The following is a 19,427-nucleotide window of genomic DNA, read 5'->3' as shown; positions in this document are numbered from 1 at the left end:
GCACTAGTCTGTTTCAGTTTATGTACATATATCAAGGCTGCACAAACCTTTTCTCCAAAATGAAAATCTATCWGAGGGCTGCGGCCAAATGCAATAATATAATTCATGAAATACAGATACTTCTTAAGTACAGTCCTTTTYTTTTAATGATTATGTCCTGCTGGAGTATGACATGATTTGTTTGTGTACAAACTAATACTGTATCAGAATTTTGTATATTTATACTTCTCATTCAACCACAATTAAATTCACTCTATAGGAGGCACAATTTACTGTATATGTATAGTATTTATTTTTACAATAACAAGCTGGAATGAAAACAAGCAAAAATGAAATAAAAGTAACAACTTTCTACTTCTTGCCTTTTTTAAAAATGTAAGGAGTAGAAAGTAAAAATAATTACTCAAGTAAAGTACAGATACCCAAAAATTATACTAAAGTACAGTAAAGAAGTATTTTGTACTTAGTTACTTTACAACTCTACACCTAAGCCATGTTGTCATACCACTAGTACCCCCTCAGTCGAACGTGATGATGGTTCTCCAAAACTACACTGTACAAAAAGTGATTATTAAATAAAAATTATTTATTTAACTCCCTAGAATGTTTAATTCTCAGGCATTTTATTATTTTCAACTCAAATTAAACAAAGATAAAAATGTTGCCTTGAAAGTGAATAAGTAATTAAATAAATAAACCAGGTACTGACGGGTGTAGGAAGCAGCAGCGTCCAAAATACATCAGAAACTCGCCCAAATGAGCAAATTCKGTGAGATTACGRGTTTTATACTGGATTCCYTTTTGTGTCGATTCCATCTGCATTTTCTGCATTGTGGAAATCATAAGGCACTACATATCCCAATCCTATTTTTATTTATTTTTTTACGCACCTGGGAAATTTTTTCCATGTACCCCCTGTAATATGCTCGCGTACCCCTGGTTGAGAATCACTGGTCTAGGACACCCTGAAAATTTAAAGGGATATTTGAGGAATCATCAAATGGATCCTCAAAATTTCATCGAGCTGCAAAACATACGCAAAAAAAGTTTGCTCTGGTGTTTCATTCTTTCTCCCACAACTAAATTTATTTTTTGTGTTCAATGAAAAATCAGGCAATTGTTGAAGTCTTGACAGCTGGATTCCTGAAAAACAAAACGGAGCAGTACAAAAACAATAAAAAGGTTTCCATCTGCATCCCAGTGGTAGTCAGATTAAGCCTTGGATAACAATAAAAACTTGCAATAATTCCAATTTAGTAAAAAACCTTTTGTTATTAATGTAAAAAGTAGAATTTCTTATAAACTGATAACACAGAACTGTATATTGACCAAACAGTCAAACACAAAATGTCAATCTAAGTGTTTGTGCTAATTTGGGATAAGAGTTTAATTCTTGCGAAGCATGCTGGCATTGGCTGTTGGTGAGTGGCTGAGCGCTGCCTCTGTGAGGGGAACTGTCTGCTTTCATCTTTTACCAAGTGAACTCCATAAAAAGGGGGCATGGCAAAAGAAGGGGGTGTCTGTATTGAAGAAAAAAAATAAAGAAGATATTACACCTCTGCTTCCTTTGACGATGAAACACAACTTTTTTTAGGGCTGTCAAAGTCTCCGCGGTGCACATTCAGAGTGGAGAATGGCTGTGAAGCTGGCTGTTTCTGAAATGCCCTCTTTGCTTTCTTGTCTTTTTTCCCCTCAATCTGTTGAAAACTTCAGATTTTCACTATGCCYTGGCTGTCAGTTGCTTTCCCTCCTCCCAGTTCAGGTGTCATCATTTCAGAGCGTTCCTGTCAGTTATTTCAGAAATGGTGAAATCTGTTAAAACCATGAAGGAAAGCTTTTCAGAATGGCAGATTAAAATGGGATAGGGGCATTGTGAAAGAAATAATCTTGAATAATACTGACCTGTATTAAGGGTATTTTTATATCAAAGGACACTCTACCCATGTGCCAATTTTTTGTCTTTTTTCCTCTGACAGCCAACTATACATTTTGACTTTCACACTTTGCTCCTCTCCCAGTATTCAACATGAATTAATGAACCCTCATTAAATCTGTGTGTGTAAGTGTGTGTGTGTGTGTGTGTGTGCTGATTTAGACAAGCAGCTAGCCACATCAATGCCTGGTCTTTCAGGGGCACAGGCGGCCGTCTGAAGAAAAACAGACAGCTTTTGTATGAATCCCTGTCTTTTCTCATTTAAAGCAAATTAGAGTTCAGTGGCAAAAAGAAATACAACTGTACCCTTCATTTAGACTGCTTCAAAAACCTGCTGTTTCGGGTCTTTTCCATAACATTTTAGCAAAATTACAGTCATTAGGCTACTGTTCTGTTGTTTCGTCTCTAATGATGATGACTACTGATCAGATTGTGAAAATTATAGAGTAGACTGATTTGTGAATGCAAATTTTATTATCCTTTTTGTTGATTACTCACATGTGTGTGTTGTGCTAAGGCTAGGCATTCTGAAGTAAAAGTGAAAGGATTGTAAAAGGTTGAGCATTATTTATGCATAACTTTGATTTTAATTACTTACAGTCATTTCTTAAAATTCTTTTTGTTTGCATTTAGGTGACAAGTATGGTAAGTATTTTATCTTTTTGTGATGCATTTTATAGCTGCAATTAGGGCTTGCTTTGGTTTATGCTGCTACTTGTGCGTTTGTGCTCCAGCCTTACTGACAGAACATCTGCTGCGCTGTGATCTCTGTTTACTGGCATCCATGTGTGCCGTTACCTGCAAGCGCACTGTCTGCTTCACCAACATCCACTGCCAGCATGCTTACCTGTAGCTTCTGCCACCAGTAATTGTGCATGGGGATTGCCAGGGTGCGCTAATGGCTGAATATGGCTCCAAATAACACCCAGTTTTGCCTAAAAAGAGAGGGGGAATTATACAATGCACTTCTTTAGGCCTTCTCTTACATTTAGTGTGCATTCCCTGTAATTAACTCAGTTGTTTCATTTGGAAAGGTGCGCATGTGTAATCAAACTCTTATGCAGACTTAGAAGCTAAATCTGGTCTGCCTACAAACCTATAGGTCTCTGTTCAGTTCAAGTGAACTCTGGTGAGGTTTGAATGCATCGGTGAGTGCCAAGGGGACTAATAATTGAACCAGGCAAATACCGTTGAGATCAGAGACCTCTTTTGCAAGGGAGGCCTGGGCCTGAAAGCAATCTATTGACAAAATTGACGTACCTGGAGAAAACCCACACAGACACGAAGAGAACATTCAAATTCCACACAGAAACATCCCAGGTCATAACCTGGGATCGAACCCAAGACCTTCTTGCTGGGATGCATTCATTCTAACCTGTTGTATAAGAAAGATACTCGTATACCTTGCTTGACGTCTTTATAAAGCGGACATCATTGCTATGAAGTTGAATGCACTCAGACTCAGGACACGTCYTGCCATATGGCAACACGTTCTCACTCCCGACTAGTCAACATATTGACACTTGATCAGGTTCCKTCTGCATCCAGTTTTTGATGCGTCGGGTACCCCCCTGGTGTCAGTCATTGCCACCCCTTGCTCTTCCGGGTTTCGCCACATAGGGGTCTTTGGGTTGGGAGTCTGTGGTTAATATGCGGGATCAGGATTAATGGTTAATTTTAGGTACTGAGGTCAGGGATAGGCTGTATAGGGCTAATAGAAGTTCAATTTAGGGCCTGGGGCGGTTAGTGTTTGCACATTTCCTACACTTTTCAAAAATATGACAGTGCYCTCCTCCTCCTCAGTCTCATTTCGTTAATAGCTGARGCGAGGMGGGTACCCGACGCGTCCAAACCTGGACGGTACCTGACSAAGCATCAATATGTTGACGAATCAGGAGTGAGAWTGGGCTGCATARGGAGCCGTCTCAGCCGCCTTGTGTGAAAACCGACATTTTCTGGTGCTCAAAGGGTTTAGCTTGTTTGGCACAGAGCAGTGTGAAAGTGAACCACACCAACTGAAAATGTAAACAAATGTTACAATTTTGGTCCCCAATAGAACCGAGTCTACCAGACTATCAGGTGTGAAAAGACCCTTAGTTCCCATATTAATTAAGCATCACCAGCATGTTTACCACTTTCAACAATAATTGTGTCTTCCCTGAATTCTTTTGAAATTCCTGGACCAAAGATGAAACAAAAAGAAGAACCTGGAGCTGCTCTTGACAAAGTTGTTTCATCGTCCTTCAGTTTTGCTTGAATTGGTGAGAATGTTTATGTGTGATGAGGGTTTTATTTTTTAACCATACAGACAAACGCAGCCTTGAGAGAAGTGCCTTCGAATGAGCATTTTAAAACAATTTTCCTGAAAGATTAGRTGGCAAGTAAACTTTAATTTTAGTGCATACCACTATTTGCCACAGAAAATTGGAATTTGAAGGTTATTGTTTTGTGCATACCTTCAAAACAAGGCTCCCCTTAGCATGGCAATGCTGATGCTGATTCTCTTAACCTGCTTGCTTTTTACTGTTGTGAGAGAGGTCGGTGGTGCTTTCAGTGTGTTGTTTACAGTCTGGTTGTTGCTACCTCAGCAACATGCCCCCCCTTTCCTCCCCCTTTCTCTTCTGTGTGAGCGTTAAGCCTTTTGTGACTTCTGTTAAAGGACCAAGCCGTGAAGGACAAAGCCCTCCAGAGTATGGCCTCCATGTCATCGGCTCAGATTGTCTCTGCCACAGCTATTCACAACAAACTGGGTCTGCCAGGCATCCCCCGTCCTGCCTTCCCTGGAGCAGGGGTAAGAGCCCCTTTGGCACCCTGTTATTGATCTCTTCTGTCCACCGTCACCCAGGGCAGCTGTGGGGACGACTACACTAACACTCGGGCCAAATCACATTACACACTACAGCTTTGCACAACTGTTCCAATCTGATAAACAATGATCAAACGGGTTGGTAGTCAAGATAACTACAATCACTGAGCACTAAGAGTTGTTTTGATCTTGTCTCTAACAGCTGCCGTGTTTTTGTTGTGTATTTCTGTGCTTTAAACCTTCAGTTATGGCAGGGGATGATATCGACTGGTCAGCCAGGATCCTCACAAGAGTAGGTGTCACACTTCCTTTGTCAGACGATAAAATTCTTCCATTTTATGACAAAACATTTGGTGTTTCCATTATTCCTTTCCTCTAAAAGGGGCTCTTTTTTCTGTTTCAGTATTAAGCCTTTCACCCAGCAACCTTATCCCATCCAGCCAACGGTCACAACAGCCATTTCAAGTGAGAATTTACTTGATTAAACATCYTAAAACGTGCACCATTTATACTCGTGGTTAATAAACATACTCTTGTTTTTAATATGAGCTCAAAAGAAGAGATATTTTTATCTATGTTGTAACCTCTGACAAATTAATTTAGAAAACAAAAAAAAAATCTTGTTGGTCACGCCCACAGGTGATGATTCTCTGACCAATCAGCTGTCCACAGGGGATCTACATCACCGTATAGTTCCGAATTGATTCATTTGGCACCTCCATCAGTGTAGTATCAATAAAAAATGTATTAGTTACTGTCAGTTATACGATGAATAACTTAAAACATTTTGAAGCTTTATTTTGTAGCGACTTTAAACTTGCTGGGAGAATCAGCAGGGTTTCTTGCTGTAAATTGAAGAAACTTGTGAAATCTAATCAGAACTTAGTTTAAACATACTTGATATGAGGACAATAAATTTGTATTCCCAGGATAATTACAGCTCTGCTTCGTATCAGGGGAGAGAAAAAAGGCATTTCATTGACTAAATTTTCATGATAAATTGGCAAAAGTACAACATAATGTAAATTATAATAAATAATTCATATGCGAAAAACATGCAGTATAATCTAAAAAATGTTGAGTAGGTAGATGAGTTCTTTTAAAAAAAAAAAAACGTTTCACCTCTTGATGACAATCGTTAATTTGTTTAACAAATAGTTAACTTGTTTGTCCACCCTGCGAAACTACTGCTTTATAAATCTGAGCTCGCCTGTAACTCCTCAGACTGAGGAAGTCTCTTGGAGAAGAGACCAAACATTTTTTTTCCTACAAAGAAGAACTCATTCAGTGGACCAACTCAGTTTTCTTTTTAGATTTTTCTACCTGGGTTATTGAGATGAATCAGGACATACTGTGTGACATAATGCTAAATATTATACAATAATTATGACAAGTCAGTAAAAACTGACGTGGTTTTTAACTAAAAGATATCAAAATAAAAGACCGATTTTATTTCATGATTATTTATTCTAACACAGGGTTTAGTTGTTGTTGTTTTTTTGTTTGATTTTAACATGAATGTCTAAGATTATACTCTTAAACAATGCAGAGACAGAAGAAGATTCTCTGTTTTTGTGGAACTGCAGGTTATGAACCCCCAGCAGCTCCASCACCCACGGCTCCAGCGTGGCAGGGCCGCTCCATCGGTACATCTAAACTCCGACTGGTGGAGTTCTCTGCTTTCCTAGAGCAGCAGAGAGACCCAGACTCAGTGAGTAGAGAAGTAGATTAAATCCTGTTTCTGATGGTGAACATTCTCACTTCTGAGTCAGTGTTTTCCTTCATATAAAGGCAAAGAGTCAGCTGAGTGGAAAAAGTCAGATTTTCAGAGATACACATTAAAATCTGCTAAATTAATAAATTCATTTATATTAAGATTGTTTTCTTTAATTGGAAAAAAACTAAAGTCAGTTTGTGTGCTGTTAGTTTGTGGAGGAAGAGTTATTTCAGTGTGATACTTTGTCTCATTCAAGGATAGAGATTCTTTTTTTTTTGTTCAAGTTTTTAGCACCACAACTGAAGTTATTAAATCTGAGTGAAGTGTTTTATTCCTGATTTTGCCAAGAACAAAGAAGGCAGCAACATTTTGGGTTTCATCGGAGCAGATAGTTATTTATTTGTAAATCCTAAAAAAATAAAGTTGCTTAAAGTTCAGACAGAAAACTAAAAAACATCACAAATAGTTATGTTACGAATTATTTATTGTGGTTATTTGTCAAAGCAAGCTTCTATTCATGTGTTTAACATTTATCCACTGATAAATATCTGAATATTGATTTTTTTTTTCAGACCTTGAATTTTTTTTATGAATTTTTTTAGTTCCTTTATTTTGATTGTAAGACTTGTACTCGACTCGACTTCTCTGAAACTAATTTTAAACATTTTAGACTCTTTGAAACACAATGTGCTTATTTTAAKTTGACCTGCTCTTTCAGTACAACAAGCACCTGTTTGTGCACATCGGCCAGACAAATCATTCCTACAGCGACGCCCTCCTGGAATCGGTGGACATCCGACAGATTTATGATAAATTTCCAGAAAAGAAAGGAGGACTGAAGGAGCTTTATGGAAAAGGCCCACAGAATTCCTTCTTCCTCATAAAATTCTGGGTGAGTGTAATTCATAAACCAACATGTTTGCTTTCTGTTTTATAATATTAGTTGTGCTATGACGCTAACCTTTGACACCCTGTTCAGAAACACAGTGTTCAGGTTTGTGTTCAGTGATTCAGAGTAATCAGGCTGCACAGAGAAGATTGCTCWCTTAATGTTTGCAGAATGCACTCTGCTATATTTGGACTTGCATAGCAGGAGAGCTTTTGATCAAAGCACTCACTAATTCAGTGTAATATCTCCAAACAATGGAGTGACCTGGTTGCACTCCTAATGGCTCTATAAACATTGTATGTATTTCCTCCCTGATGTAAAATGCTAACAAGCGGCAGCCAACAAAGTAGGCCCCGTACACACTTGGACTAAGTCCCCTCAAATTCCTTTTGAAGTGACCGACAAATCTAAATTTCAAATGAAAGGCAGAATCTGCACAATAATGAACGTGTAACTGCTTTGCTTAATGAAGGAGGAGAATTTTGTTGGGAGAATGTCTCRTTTTTTTGTCTCCATAATGAACAGGATGTTCAGGGCCAAGATAGGCTGCCCTCCAGGAGCAGGCCCGTTCAACCTTGTAAATCAGCCTTTTAATGTAACTTCATTTAGCTCTTGTTAGTCTCTCTTTTCCCCACTTCAATATAAACACATTAACATACTTTTTCAAAGGTTTTTGGGTTTTCAGCTCATCATTAACGTCAGATCAGTTCTTCTTCTTTGATAAATAAATGTTGCGTTCAAGTTGTGGCTGGGAAACAAGTTACGTCCTGGATATWTGTTCGGATCCCAGCAGCCAGCTCTGAACTTGAGCACAGTTTTTTTTTAACATGAGCGCTCTTTTTTTCCTCTGATCTTGGCACACCACCTGCAGTGAACCAGGTGCGTACTGCTTCRTATGTGTAAGGACCTTTAGGCATCAAAATTCAATCCTTCTGTTTGATAACATTTAAATGCTTTTTTCAGTATGATTTTTTCTGTCTGGGATATTATCATAAAACAGAATCAGAGAACGGATAGAGCTTRTTGCAGACAATTTAATCAGAAACTCTGGTGCCATGGTGATCTAGCCAGGCTGAAACAAAGCCTCCTTTGTGATTCCAAAAACTCTGACTTTCAGCTGAACATAGTCGGCTAAACCATTAATCTCACTTCTTTGTACAACCATCAAGATTTCAGGATCGGCTGTTTCTTTTATAAAACTCACCGATAAGTTTTAATGTACAAGTTCTGTGCTAATAACTGATACTTTTAGTATAATCTAAAACAGGAATGGGCAACCTAAATGATGGAAAAGGACACAATTTTTTTGTTTTTATTGTACCAGAGGACCACATAGAGCATCATCAGTGTGTGAATGTGTGTATTAATGGGTGAATGACTGTAATGTAAGGCACTTTTGAGTCCTTGGACTTGATAAAGTGCTATAAAGTTCAGGCCATTTACCATTTATCATGCACCCTTACTCAAATGTAATAAAGCTGTCATTTTTGAAATATTTATGCAAAATTYTGTTTATTAAACCAACTTACAGTGSAGTAACTTCARATATTTCATGTTCAATTGAAGAGCTGGGCAATAATTCAACAACAATGTATACTGCAATAAACGTGATCAATATTAATAGAAAACAATATATATCGTGATAGACATGTGATCAATATCCATGAAAAAWTTGTCCCAATAAAATATTTATAATGTCACTTAACTCCAGTCCAGAACCTCACAGCATTCTCACCAGTTTGGCAGTTTTAATCAGCCTTTTTTCTCCTGGTTTTTATTTCGGATAGATAAAACAAAAAAATAATAATCGATAATTACCAATATCAACTGTTATGAAACGTTTATATTGTGATACATTTTTCATCCATTTCACCCAGCCCTATTCAAATGCACATATAACAGTTGTACTATTGTTTAATAATTGTTAATGCAAAACATTTAAAGTAAGCAAAAAAAAAACAAACACTGAGTTTAATGAGCTGAAATGCAACGGTTTAAGACGACTTGAGTGCAGACTCCTGCTGGTTGTGGTTCTGGTAAAAAAAAAAGTCGTTTTTGTTTATGCATTTGTGATTTCAGTAACCTCATATACAGCTTTGTGCAACATATTGTAGTGGTGACATATATATATATATATATATATATATATGCATGTATTTATTTTATTTTTAAGGTTACTCATACCTCTTATATGAAAAGTACTCCAGTTTTCTGTTGTTCTTTCAGTTAACTTGAGTCTGTAAAAAACTTTGACTTAAAACTGATTTCACATTTTCTTTCTCTACAGACACAATTTCTTAAATGTTGTTCCTCTTTTTAAAAAAATGATACATRTAGAACAAGCAGCGCTAAATAAAAAATGTTGAACATTTCCTCTCATGTTGTCCTCAGGCTGACTTGAACTGCAACGTTCAAGAGGAGACTGGATCTTTCTACGGAGTGACCAGTCAGTATGAGAGTTCAGAGAACATGACCATAACATGTTCGACAAAGGTTTGCTCCTTTGGCAAGCAGGTTGTTGAGAAAGTCGAGGTAAAAAGTCTTCTTTTTAGTTTGTTTTAATCCTACAACTGAAACCAGTAGCTGTAATTTAAAATGCGGCAATGTTGTTCATGCATATTTGTTCTCTTGTTTGATTTAGACTGAATATGCACGGTTCGAGAATGGACGCTTTGTCTACCGGATAAGCCGGTCCCCCATGTGTGAATACATGATCAACTTCATCCACAAACTAAAACATCTGCCAGAGAAATACATGATGAACAGCGTTCTGGAGAACTTCACCATCTTATTGGTATTCACCTCTCTAACCTCAGTGGGCAGTGTCRCTCTGCTGGACTCTCATTCTTCTTTTCCTTTCTGTCAGGATGCGTTGGTGGCTGCAGTTGTCTTTTTTTTCTTTTTTTGCTGCTCTCACATTCCTTTCATTCCTCAGAGGATGAAACACCATCCCAGGAGCCTCATTATCGAAAGGGGAAAGAGAGAATAAGAGAGGGCAGAACCCCTGTTATTAGCCATCACATGAGGTCTTAAGTGTCATTCACCACTGCAGAGAAAGAAGAAACAAAATTAAAAAAGACAGACGGATCTGTTCATGTWGGTGTGCATGCAAAACCAACTAGGGTTGTTTTTTTATTCCAAGAGCATCTAAAGTCAGTAAAGCCATTTTATGAGTCTACTTAGACTGATCTGAGATGCTTTTAGAAATAGTTGTAGATTAAAAAGTGGTCAACCTCTCACTCAGTTGTTAAAGGCTYGAAAGAGAGTGCTTGCAAGAGACAAAGTGTTTCACACTCTGAGCRGAGCACAGAGAAAGTGAATTTATTCAAACTCAGATATTTTATATTGCCATAAAAATCTCTCCTTTTTGAGGACTTAAACATTTAAAGTAAATCTAAACATGTTTTTTCCGCATTTCTTAAAAAAAGAAATGCACTGCACTCCCTAAACATGGTCACCTTCCTCAAACAATCACCTAAATCATTTTTTAACCYAAAATATACCACATGAATTTTTTGGAGGTTCTTGATAAATTAACATTTTAGAAAGGTGTCGATACATGTAATGAAGCACTAAGGCTCCAAAAATCATTGTCAGGTATGGGAATTGGCACGAAGTTTGAATTTTAGAAACACTATATAAAAAAAACTCATTTGGATCCATAAACCAAACCAAAAAAAAGCAGATTATTTTGATTTAACTCGATGATTTTTGCTTCATTTTTACAATTTTTAGGCATTATTCTTTAACCCATTGCTTTCAAAGAATTCTTAAATAAACAGTTTTTAACAAGGTTTTTTTTATTGCTTTTCATTCCATGACCAAAAAAAGCAATGTTTCTGTCAAGCTTGGTTTTACATCAGMTATAAAAGAACATGCTTCACTTACAGCATTGGTTCCCAAAGTTGGGGTCGTGATCCCTTTTTTGGGTCACAAAATATCAAGTGAGGGTCCCCAGATGATTTCCAGACATCAATTTAAATGCAAATAATTTGCTAATGGAATTGCAAATAATTTAATTTACAATAATCATAAATGAATAGAATTAGTATTGTAGTTATTAGGGTTGTTTTTTTGTTATGATGCCAATATTAGCAAGTTTTGCAAAAGTAAACCAGTAATATCTGGGGTCACAAGTTTCTGCAAGTTTAATTTTCTGGGCCAGAAGCTTAAAAGTTTGAAAACCACTGATTTACAGTGTATATACTATGGCAGGGCTGTTCAACTGGCGGCCCACAGGCCACATTCAGCCCACCGGTGACTTCTGCCCAGCCCGCCATTGTAACTTAATTTAATATAAAATGAGCTTTTAAATCAAATGTAAAATTAAAATTTATGATTCAGTGCAACAAATTAACAAATTTAAAAGGTAAAAGATAGTAATACTTGTTTTTTTTTTTTACATAATGCAGTGTTTCACATATCATCGGGCAGCCCCAGTGTTCTACGTTGCATCGTAAAGTGTCTAGCTAGCAGGAAAACACAACTTTTTTTTGGTTTGTTTTTGTTAGACATTAGAGGCTTTAGTGCTCATAATGTGTTATAATCTGATGTATTTTGTCTTGCAGGTGGTGTCAAACAGGGACACCCAGGAGACGTTGCTATGTATGGCGTGCGTGTTTGAGGTTTCAAACAGCGAGCACGGCGCCCAGCATCATATCTACAGACTGGTAAAGGAATGAAAGCCTCAGCCACTCTTAAGACGCTCAGATCTTTTTTTCAAGGACTTACCAACCTCAAAACAAGTGGCAGTGCCTCTACGTGAAAGTCAAACCTGCAATGGTTGAAGTGTCAGGTGAAGTCCGTTTGTCACGAGTCTGATTCAAGTGTTTATTTGACTGTAGCTGTGAAATACGGTACAGCTGTTTTTATGTTTTATGGGAATTTTCTTATTTTTTAATATGTTCAATTGACTCTGATGGTTATAAGAGTGGCCCTGTCAAAAGACAGATTGATATGGTAAACGGAAATATGTGTTGTCTTCTGCTTTGTTATGTAAACTAAGAAAAAAAAAGGATTTAGCAGCTGGTGGTGGTCTGTACAGTAAGTCTTGGGAACGTTTTGTATGTGTGTGCGTATTTGTGAAAATAAATAATGTAGATAAACAGACATGCACCCGCAGCAAATAGATTTCCCAAAGAAACACAACACTACATACATGCAGTAGCTGAAAGCAAGTGGTTGTTGCAAGATTATTGTTTTTAAAGCAAACAAAACTGGCTTTCAGTCACGTTTATCTGTGTCGAAGCACTCCAGTCCTCAGACACCAACGAGAGAGTAAATGCACTGTGAAAACAAAACATTTTACCTGCGTCTGCTCCATAAATATAGAAACATCCACTGCTACGTTTTGTTTTGTGTTTTTTTTTTTGTCGTAACGAACTAATCTTTTCTCTGTGACAACTGATTAGAGAGTTTTTAGTTTCTCGACAGGTGAAAGTACTTTTAAAATGACTCTGAATTGGACTCATCTGGTCCAAAAGCACTTTGTTCCCCTCCCGTTGCTCACTTTATTGATGTGTACACTCAAAAAACAGATTGTTGGATTTACTTAACTAAGTTACGCCAACAATTTCCACTCAAATGAGTTGAGTAAAAGTAAAGCAACTTTCAGTTTTTTTTATAAATGTGAAAGTTGATGTAACTTAGCTAAATAAATCCAGCAATCTGTTTTTTGAGTGTTCTTTTGCTCTGTGGCTTTAAAACCACAGTTTAAATGACTGTCATACTACAAATCACTTGGAGGCAGCCTGCCTTGTTCTGTATGCTCTGACATTGCCCCCCCCCCAAACGGACTTAAGTTATCTTGTTGGATTTTAGTGGAATAATTCCCGTCAGAGAGCTGCTGCCTTTATGATCACAGCTAGTCCCCATGTTTCTGTTGCCTGCATCAATCCTAAGCCTTAAACATGTCAAAGCTATGTGCGAACTCCAAACGACGACACTAAAACTGTGATCTCTCTGCGTTAGACGACTCTTTGTGTTTGCAGTGTGTGTTCAATACAATCTGCCAAAGTGGAAGTGTTCAGTGCCTTAGGATAAACTCATTTTCATCTCATAGATTTTAAGTCAATTTTCTGGATAAACCGCACAGAAAGAACTTCTTTGTTCACAAAATATATTTGTGCAGTCCGAGAAAAACATATTTTTTTTATTTCTGTTTGCAAAATTTGAAATAATTTTTAAATAATCAATTATGCCAGAGCCAAATAAAAGAGCTGTTCTGTGGACGTCACAGTGTTACATTTGACACCACACCCTCTTATCAATGCTCTTTCTATGACAGGGTGTTTTTTTTGTCCTAATATAACACTAGCTGCATTTCCACTGACCATGAAAACGCGCAAATTAGAATTTCAAAAATAAAATTTGCTCAATGGAAACACGTCAATTTKAAAAAAACTTCCTTTTTTCAACAAAATGGTTTTGCGCTAGGATGACTTGGTTTTTCGGCCATATCGAAATTGGTATGTTTCGCAAAACTGCAATGGAAACACGTTTTTCGCATCACGGGAGTCACGTGATCAACAACCGGCTGTTTCTACTGGCGAAAAACATGACGAGGAAGACGACAACAGGAAGCAGAAGTAGTGAAATCAACGAAGTTGTAAAAGAAAGTAGTAAACTCACTGACTACAATTTCCCAAAAACGCTGCATGTGTAGCCGCTCCCAAGTATAAGGAGCTTGTCCCTCGAAAGCCTCGATAAGACGCCGACGTCTCCTCTGATGATGAGCGCTAATGTCGCGGTAGCAATATGCTATGTGTTTACATCCATTGTCGCCATGTTTGTAATGACTTATCACGAGAACAAACGTATTCACACGTGACTTTGATAGAATTTCTTACTTGATGGAAACACTGCAATTGTGAAACTGTTTTTTCGACATTAACAGAATATCGACAAAGTTTTGCGCAAATTTGCAATGGAAACGCAGCTACTGACAGACCCCAGAGAAGTTGATGAAATATGTGATCCTAACTTTAATGGATCATCTCTAATGGTCTCTGTAGTTCTTTWAAAAAATCACAGATATGAGCAGCAGACTGTGTGACAACGCAAAACCTTTTCAAATCACTAAGATTTTGAGTATTTCTGATTGACTGGTTCCTGCTCTCACACACCGAACCATTACCAGTAACACTGGCTCAAATGTCTTAAGTTACAATTTTTTTATTTTTGTTTTTAATGTATTTAATCTATAATACATGTGAGTAATAAATCGTTTATGTGTTAAAACAAAAAATAATTAATTTTATACATTTTTTTCATCAGCTGCTTTTATTAGAAATGACATCAATTATTGAAAAACACTAATCAGATGACCTCTGCTAACAAGTTTTTTATTATTACACTAATGTGTACTACAAACACCGCCTTTCCTGTTGCAGAACACCAAAAAAAAGTAACCTGGAGACTCTTGTTATGTCCTACGTGGTAGTGAGAAAGTGCCTTTGGTTTCAGTTTTCTCCTTCAAAATGATCGAGCATAAAAAAAGAAGAGAAAAAAAGAAAAGAAAAATCACTAGACCAAAAATGAGATATGAATGAAACCAATCACCACATTGCCTTTTTTTAAAAGGACTGAGGACTGATTGATAACAGGAGAAAAATATGATTAACTAAATAAAGCATATATTCATTTTAATTACGATGTAAAAGGATTTTTAAAAATATGTATTTGAAGAAATCACTTTTTTTTGCATGAGCTCAAAGACTTTTAATTATTATTTTTTTACACCTGCTGACAACATGCAGGTTGTCAAATCAAAAACACTGCTTCATGCACACTTGCAGGCTCAAGTGTTGGAAACACTAAAGTTTCTATGTTTCATTAAACACACATTCACATGTATTGAAAATCTTAAAAAAAGGTTACTTTTGATGATCTACACACAATGCTGTTAAACTTTTATTTGCTAAAACTTTTTGAATCTAAAGTTAGATAGCAGAAATTCTACAGCAAAAAAAAAAAACAACAACTCTAAAGACATTTTATGGTTAAATCTGTTTCTAAACACGACAAACTTGATTTTTTTTCCCAGCTGCTACATTAGAATAAATGGGGGCATCAATGGTAATACTGTAAGGATCATATTTACTAAAATGTTTTACTGTTTCTTACGAAGATTAGAATTGTTTTAGATATTTTAATCGAAGAGTTGTTAAATAATTACCGACGGTTACTCTGGAGGATGCAGAGATGAGTCGTTCAGTATTTTTTTTATTTTTTATTTTTTGCCACAGTCCTGTGGACAGCGTGGAGATGTAAAATYCTTTCCTTTTCTGTTTGCCCAGCGTATCTGTTCACATTTATTAATTGAATACTGTAGCGTGAGTTGTTCTTGTTTTCTTATGTGTACCTGTACACTTGGTTTTGTGATGACCTTGTTTGTATATTGCGAGTCCATTACAATGGTAATGTTGTCACTGCTGCACTGCTGATGTATTAACACTAAAACAGCAGGACTGATGCCGCCGACGGCACAAACAAACCTCTGCTGGACCACTTGAAAGGAAAGTGGACACGGACACAATTAAGTTCAATCATGCTACAAACATATCAGCAGTTTTAGCTTTTGTTATTTGTATTTTTGTTTTCAGAGTAGGTGCTGGTACCTGTCTGTTTTATGACTATCTCTGACGGTGGCTTTAAAGTGACTTTTGACACATAGCTGTCATTCACTCACTTTGGTTTTGTGTGCAGATTTCTTTTATTTCTACTTTTCTTTTCTTATTTTTTTTATTTGTAAAGAGGTGTTTTGTATAAAGGTATCCCTTAGCTTTTCCTGGTACAGATGTGTGATATCTTTTCATTTCCATGAACATAAAAAGTGTTGGAGCAAGGAAGAGAAAAAAAGCTGTGCTGTTTCCGTGTTCTGCTCATGGTCTTGTCTTCGCTCCGTAACATTACGATGCCTTCTCGACAACAATAGATATTTTGTAGCTTTCTAGATATTTTCTATGTATGCAAAATTGAAGTTTAATAAATCTGAAAAAAAAAACATGAACTTCTCCTTTTTGTCACTTGAATAAAATGTCTGTGCTGAATTACAAACCACTGCTTTATTTTGTGATGAGCRACATCTCACCTGTGTGGCTTTTACCTGCAGGAACCGCACATCAACAGCAGATGGAGCCATTACCTCTTTATGTAGAGAGGCTCATTTGAATGTAAATCACTGTAGAAGAGGAAGCACCACCAGAGGCAGGCACTGAAAGAAAATTATTTTTCAGTGAGTTTCTGTTTGCAAAGATTGTAATGATCAGGCCAAACAAAAATAGTTATTTTTGTTTGGGTCAAACAAATAAAAAGAATATGCTGAACATATTTTAGTTAGAGCTGTATATTTTTTATGTGTACAACCATGAAGAAATCAAAGATGCAGTTAAATTGAAAATAATATGGATTAAGGATTCTTATTTAAATGTTGCTGAATAAACAGTGAGTATTGTTTTTTTGAAAGGATAGCCTTTATGGGTAAAGAGTTAATAAATGTGTTAATAGCTTGWATGATTCCTTATTAAGGATGTTTTCAAGATCGCCTAACAGTTTATTACTCTTCAAGTAAGACTAAATAATGTTATTATAAAGTGTTTTTCCTTCATATTTTTCATTTACATAGATTTTGTTATGACATATTTTTAGTTGTAATTTTAAATGCTAAATTGTAGCTGATGATAAACAATGAAAACAAGACTCCATCCTTCCATCGGCACAAGATTACCCATATTGCTGAATGGTTTTGCTGACTCGGAGGTCATGTGATCCCAGCAGAGCCAGCAGGACTGAGTGTTTCCCTGTCTGGGCCTCAGGAACATTCATAAAGACTCATGGAGTTTACATCCTGCAGCTCCGCCGAACTTCTCACATGCCTCTTCTGCGCGCACTGATGCTGATGCGCTTTTTTTCCCTCACAGCCGTGAATTGTAGTTAGGGATGTTTATTTTCTTTCTTTTCTTGCGGTCATAGTTTAACAGAAATCAATCATGGAATCGGCCARAGAACCAGAGGAGAATAAAATATCRGTGTGGGTCTGCCGAGAAGAAAAGCTGGTCCTCGGCTTGTCGAAGCGCACCACCTGCGCGGATGTTGTCCGAGTGCTTCTGGAGGAGCAGAACTCCCAGCATGGATTTTCCACGGCGCAGTCTTTCTGCATTGTGGAGAAATATGGCGGGTTCGAGAGGATTTTGCCGAACAAAACAAAGATTCTGAGGCTTTGGCTCGCGTGGGGAGAGGAGCAAAAGAACGTGAAGTTTGTGCTGGTGAAAAGCGACGCGTCTTTGGAGAACCACGCCGCCAGGAGCGCAGAGGCGCGCGTGGTGCGCAGCAAACACAACCCCTGTGTCACTAAAGGGACATCGCGGTCTGTCGTGGGGGGCATTTCGCCCGAGAAGCAGCGTCGGATCGTGAGGAAAGCTTTCAGAAAGTTGGAAAAGATCAACAAGAAGAGGACGCGCGCGGCGCACAGAGATGCGTCCTGCGCGGAGAAGATGGAGACGTTGGTTCATCTCGTCATTTCCCAGGATCATACCATCCGACAGCAGATTCAGAGGATTACAGGACTGGATGTAGAGATTGAAAGACATGAAGCAAAGGTGCATTTGGACAGAATTAAAAGACATGGGATTAATTATGTGCAGAACATGTACATGGTCGCAAATCCGGCCCCAAACCCAGAGAGGGACGAAAAGTCTCTGAGTGAGACTTCTGCCAAGTTTGAAGTGTACGCCCGGCAGTGCGAGGAGATGCTCAGATTAGAGGAAGGGCTTTGGGAGCAGGAAGCTCTTATAGAAACCATCACAGCTCACATCCAGGAGGAGCTGAACCGCCGCTGGATGCTGCGGAGGAAAGAGGAGCTGAGGCGCAAACAATCAGAACCCGGCGGCGGGGTACCATCCTTCCTCTGCTTRGAGACAGACTCAGCCTCCCAAAACGAAATGTTTCTGGAGAAAGAGCGGATCAAAACGCAGCTAGATGCGAGTTTGTACATCGGTCTGCGGCTCAGCGCGGATTTAGAGGCTATTAGGGGCGATTTAGAGCTGTCCCAGCAGATTTGCGCAGCGAGGGAAAAGGAAATGAGGGATTTGCTGGAGAAAGTGAACAGTTTGGAAATGGAGGAAGGGGCAGGCGGTGAGGAGAAATGCGTAACAGAGGAGACGACCATGACTGGGACTTTGGAGGAGAAAAGTGTGTGGATAGAGCAAGACAGAAGTCTGTCCAAGGACCACAGTCTCAACGATGATGACTCAGATACTGGTTTAAGTTCTCTGCACAGTCAGGACTCAGACGGCCTCCCAGTTTGGGAATCACTGGTTTAAGTTTGGTGACTTGCTTAGGTGTATTATTTTTAACAAAACCAAAAGCTTTTACAGTCTCAGGGATGGAAATGATTGTGCAAAAACATCACTTTATGTCCAGGTCTTAAACAATATTTTCTTAATCTAACATCTTTTCACATAAGCAAAAATTTGTTGTTGTTTTTTTTATACCATAAAATAAAACTGTTTTAAAGACTGAAAAAGCTTGAAATGATTTATTTTGTGTGTTTATCTTTAGAGCAAAGGCCCTGGCTGTGGTTGCAGGTTATAAATTGAAGAATGCAAACAATAAAATACGACAAAAATCACTGTTTACAGCACATTTCCACCAATTCTGCCATAATACAAGAGACAGCAGGGCAACGCAGACAAAGATGTTTTCGGTTAGTTTTTGTTTCAACTTTCCCTCTGACTCCTCTCACCAAGAGATAAGAAAACCAAACATTCTGGCTGTGAACCATGAAGTCATAACATCTGCAGTCAAAACAGACACAGAGTTTAAACAGGTTGTCTTCTTCACATCCTGACAGTCACCTTTCTTAGTCATGAACAAAGTGTTGTCTTCCCTATAGCTGCTGCTGCTGAACCAAATCAAAATCACAAGCCAATAGCTATTTAACCCAAACACCTTATTTAAATTGACAGCTATTAACCGGTCAACTTTATATAATCCTATACACTCATGCAACTCTATAATTCAGTCACTTATCTTGTGATCACAACATTAAGTTTAAACCATGGCGATTCAAGTTTTGCTTTGT

At 37.8% G+C, this 19,427-nt stretch overlaps 2 protein-coding genes across 10 annotated transcripts in view; both read left to right on the top strand.

The window, feature by feature from the left end:
* Positions 1 to 12,691, top strand: part of tead1b (TEA domain family member 1b) — a 52,339-nt gene extending 39,648 nt beyond the window's left edge. For 5 of the 9 annotated variants that reach the window (XM_014026986.1, XM_014027019.1, XM_014027035.1 and 2 more), the window contains 9 exons: positions 2,567 to 2,578; positions 4,593 to 4,724; positions 4,985 to 5,031; positions 5,143 to 5,204; positions 6,326 to 6,450; positions 7,175 to 7,348; positions 9,737 to 9,877; positions 9,987 to 10,139; positions 11,914 to 12,691. In XM_014026986.1, the coding sequence (XP_013882440.1) occupies positions 2,567 to 2,578; positions 4,593 to 4,724; positions 4,985 to 5,031; positions 5,143 to 5,204; positions 6,326 to 6,450; positions 7,175 to 7,348; positions 9,737 to 9,877; positions 9,987 to 10,139; positions 11,914 to 12,027 (960 nt within the window). In that variant the 3' untranslated portion in view covers positions 12,028 to 12,691. Of the gene's footprint in view, positions 1 to 2,566; positions 2,579 to 4,592; positions 4,725 to 4,984; positions 5,032 to 5,142; positions 5,205 to 6,325; positions 6,451 to 7,174; positions 7,349 to 9,736; positions 9,878 to 9,986; positions 10,140 to 10,280; positions 10,442 to 11,913 lie in introns of all 9 variants that reach the window. The other 4 variants (XM_014027009.1, XM_014027026.1, XM_014027042.1 and 1 more) reach the window with 2 other exon arrangements.
* Positions 12,692 to 17,209: 4,518 nt separating this feature from the next.
* On the top strand, positions 17,210 to 18,869 carry rassf10b (Ras association domain family member 10b). Its single transcript, XM_014026975.1, has one exon. The coding sequence runs from the start codon at positions 17,335 to 17,337 to the stop codon at positions 18,664 to 18,666; it is 1,332 nt and encodes a 443-aa protein (XP_013882429.1). The 5' UTR covers positions 17,210 to 17,334; the 3' UTR covers positions 18,667 to 18,869.
* Positions 18,870 to 19,427: the final 558 nt, after the last annotated feature.

This window comes from Austrofundulus limnaeus, unplaced genomic scaffold, assembly GCF_001266775.1.
Source record: "Austrofundulus limnaeus strain Quisiro unplaced genomic scaffold, Austrofundulus_limnaeus-1.0 Scaffold5, whole genome shotgun sequence".
NCBI lineage: Eukaryota > Metazoa > Chordata > Actinopteri > Cyprinodontiformes > Rivulidae > Austrofundulus > Austrofundulus limnaeus.
This window is presented reverse-complemented; position numbering and strand designations above follow the sequence as displayed.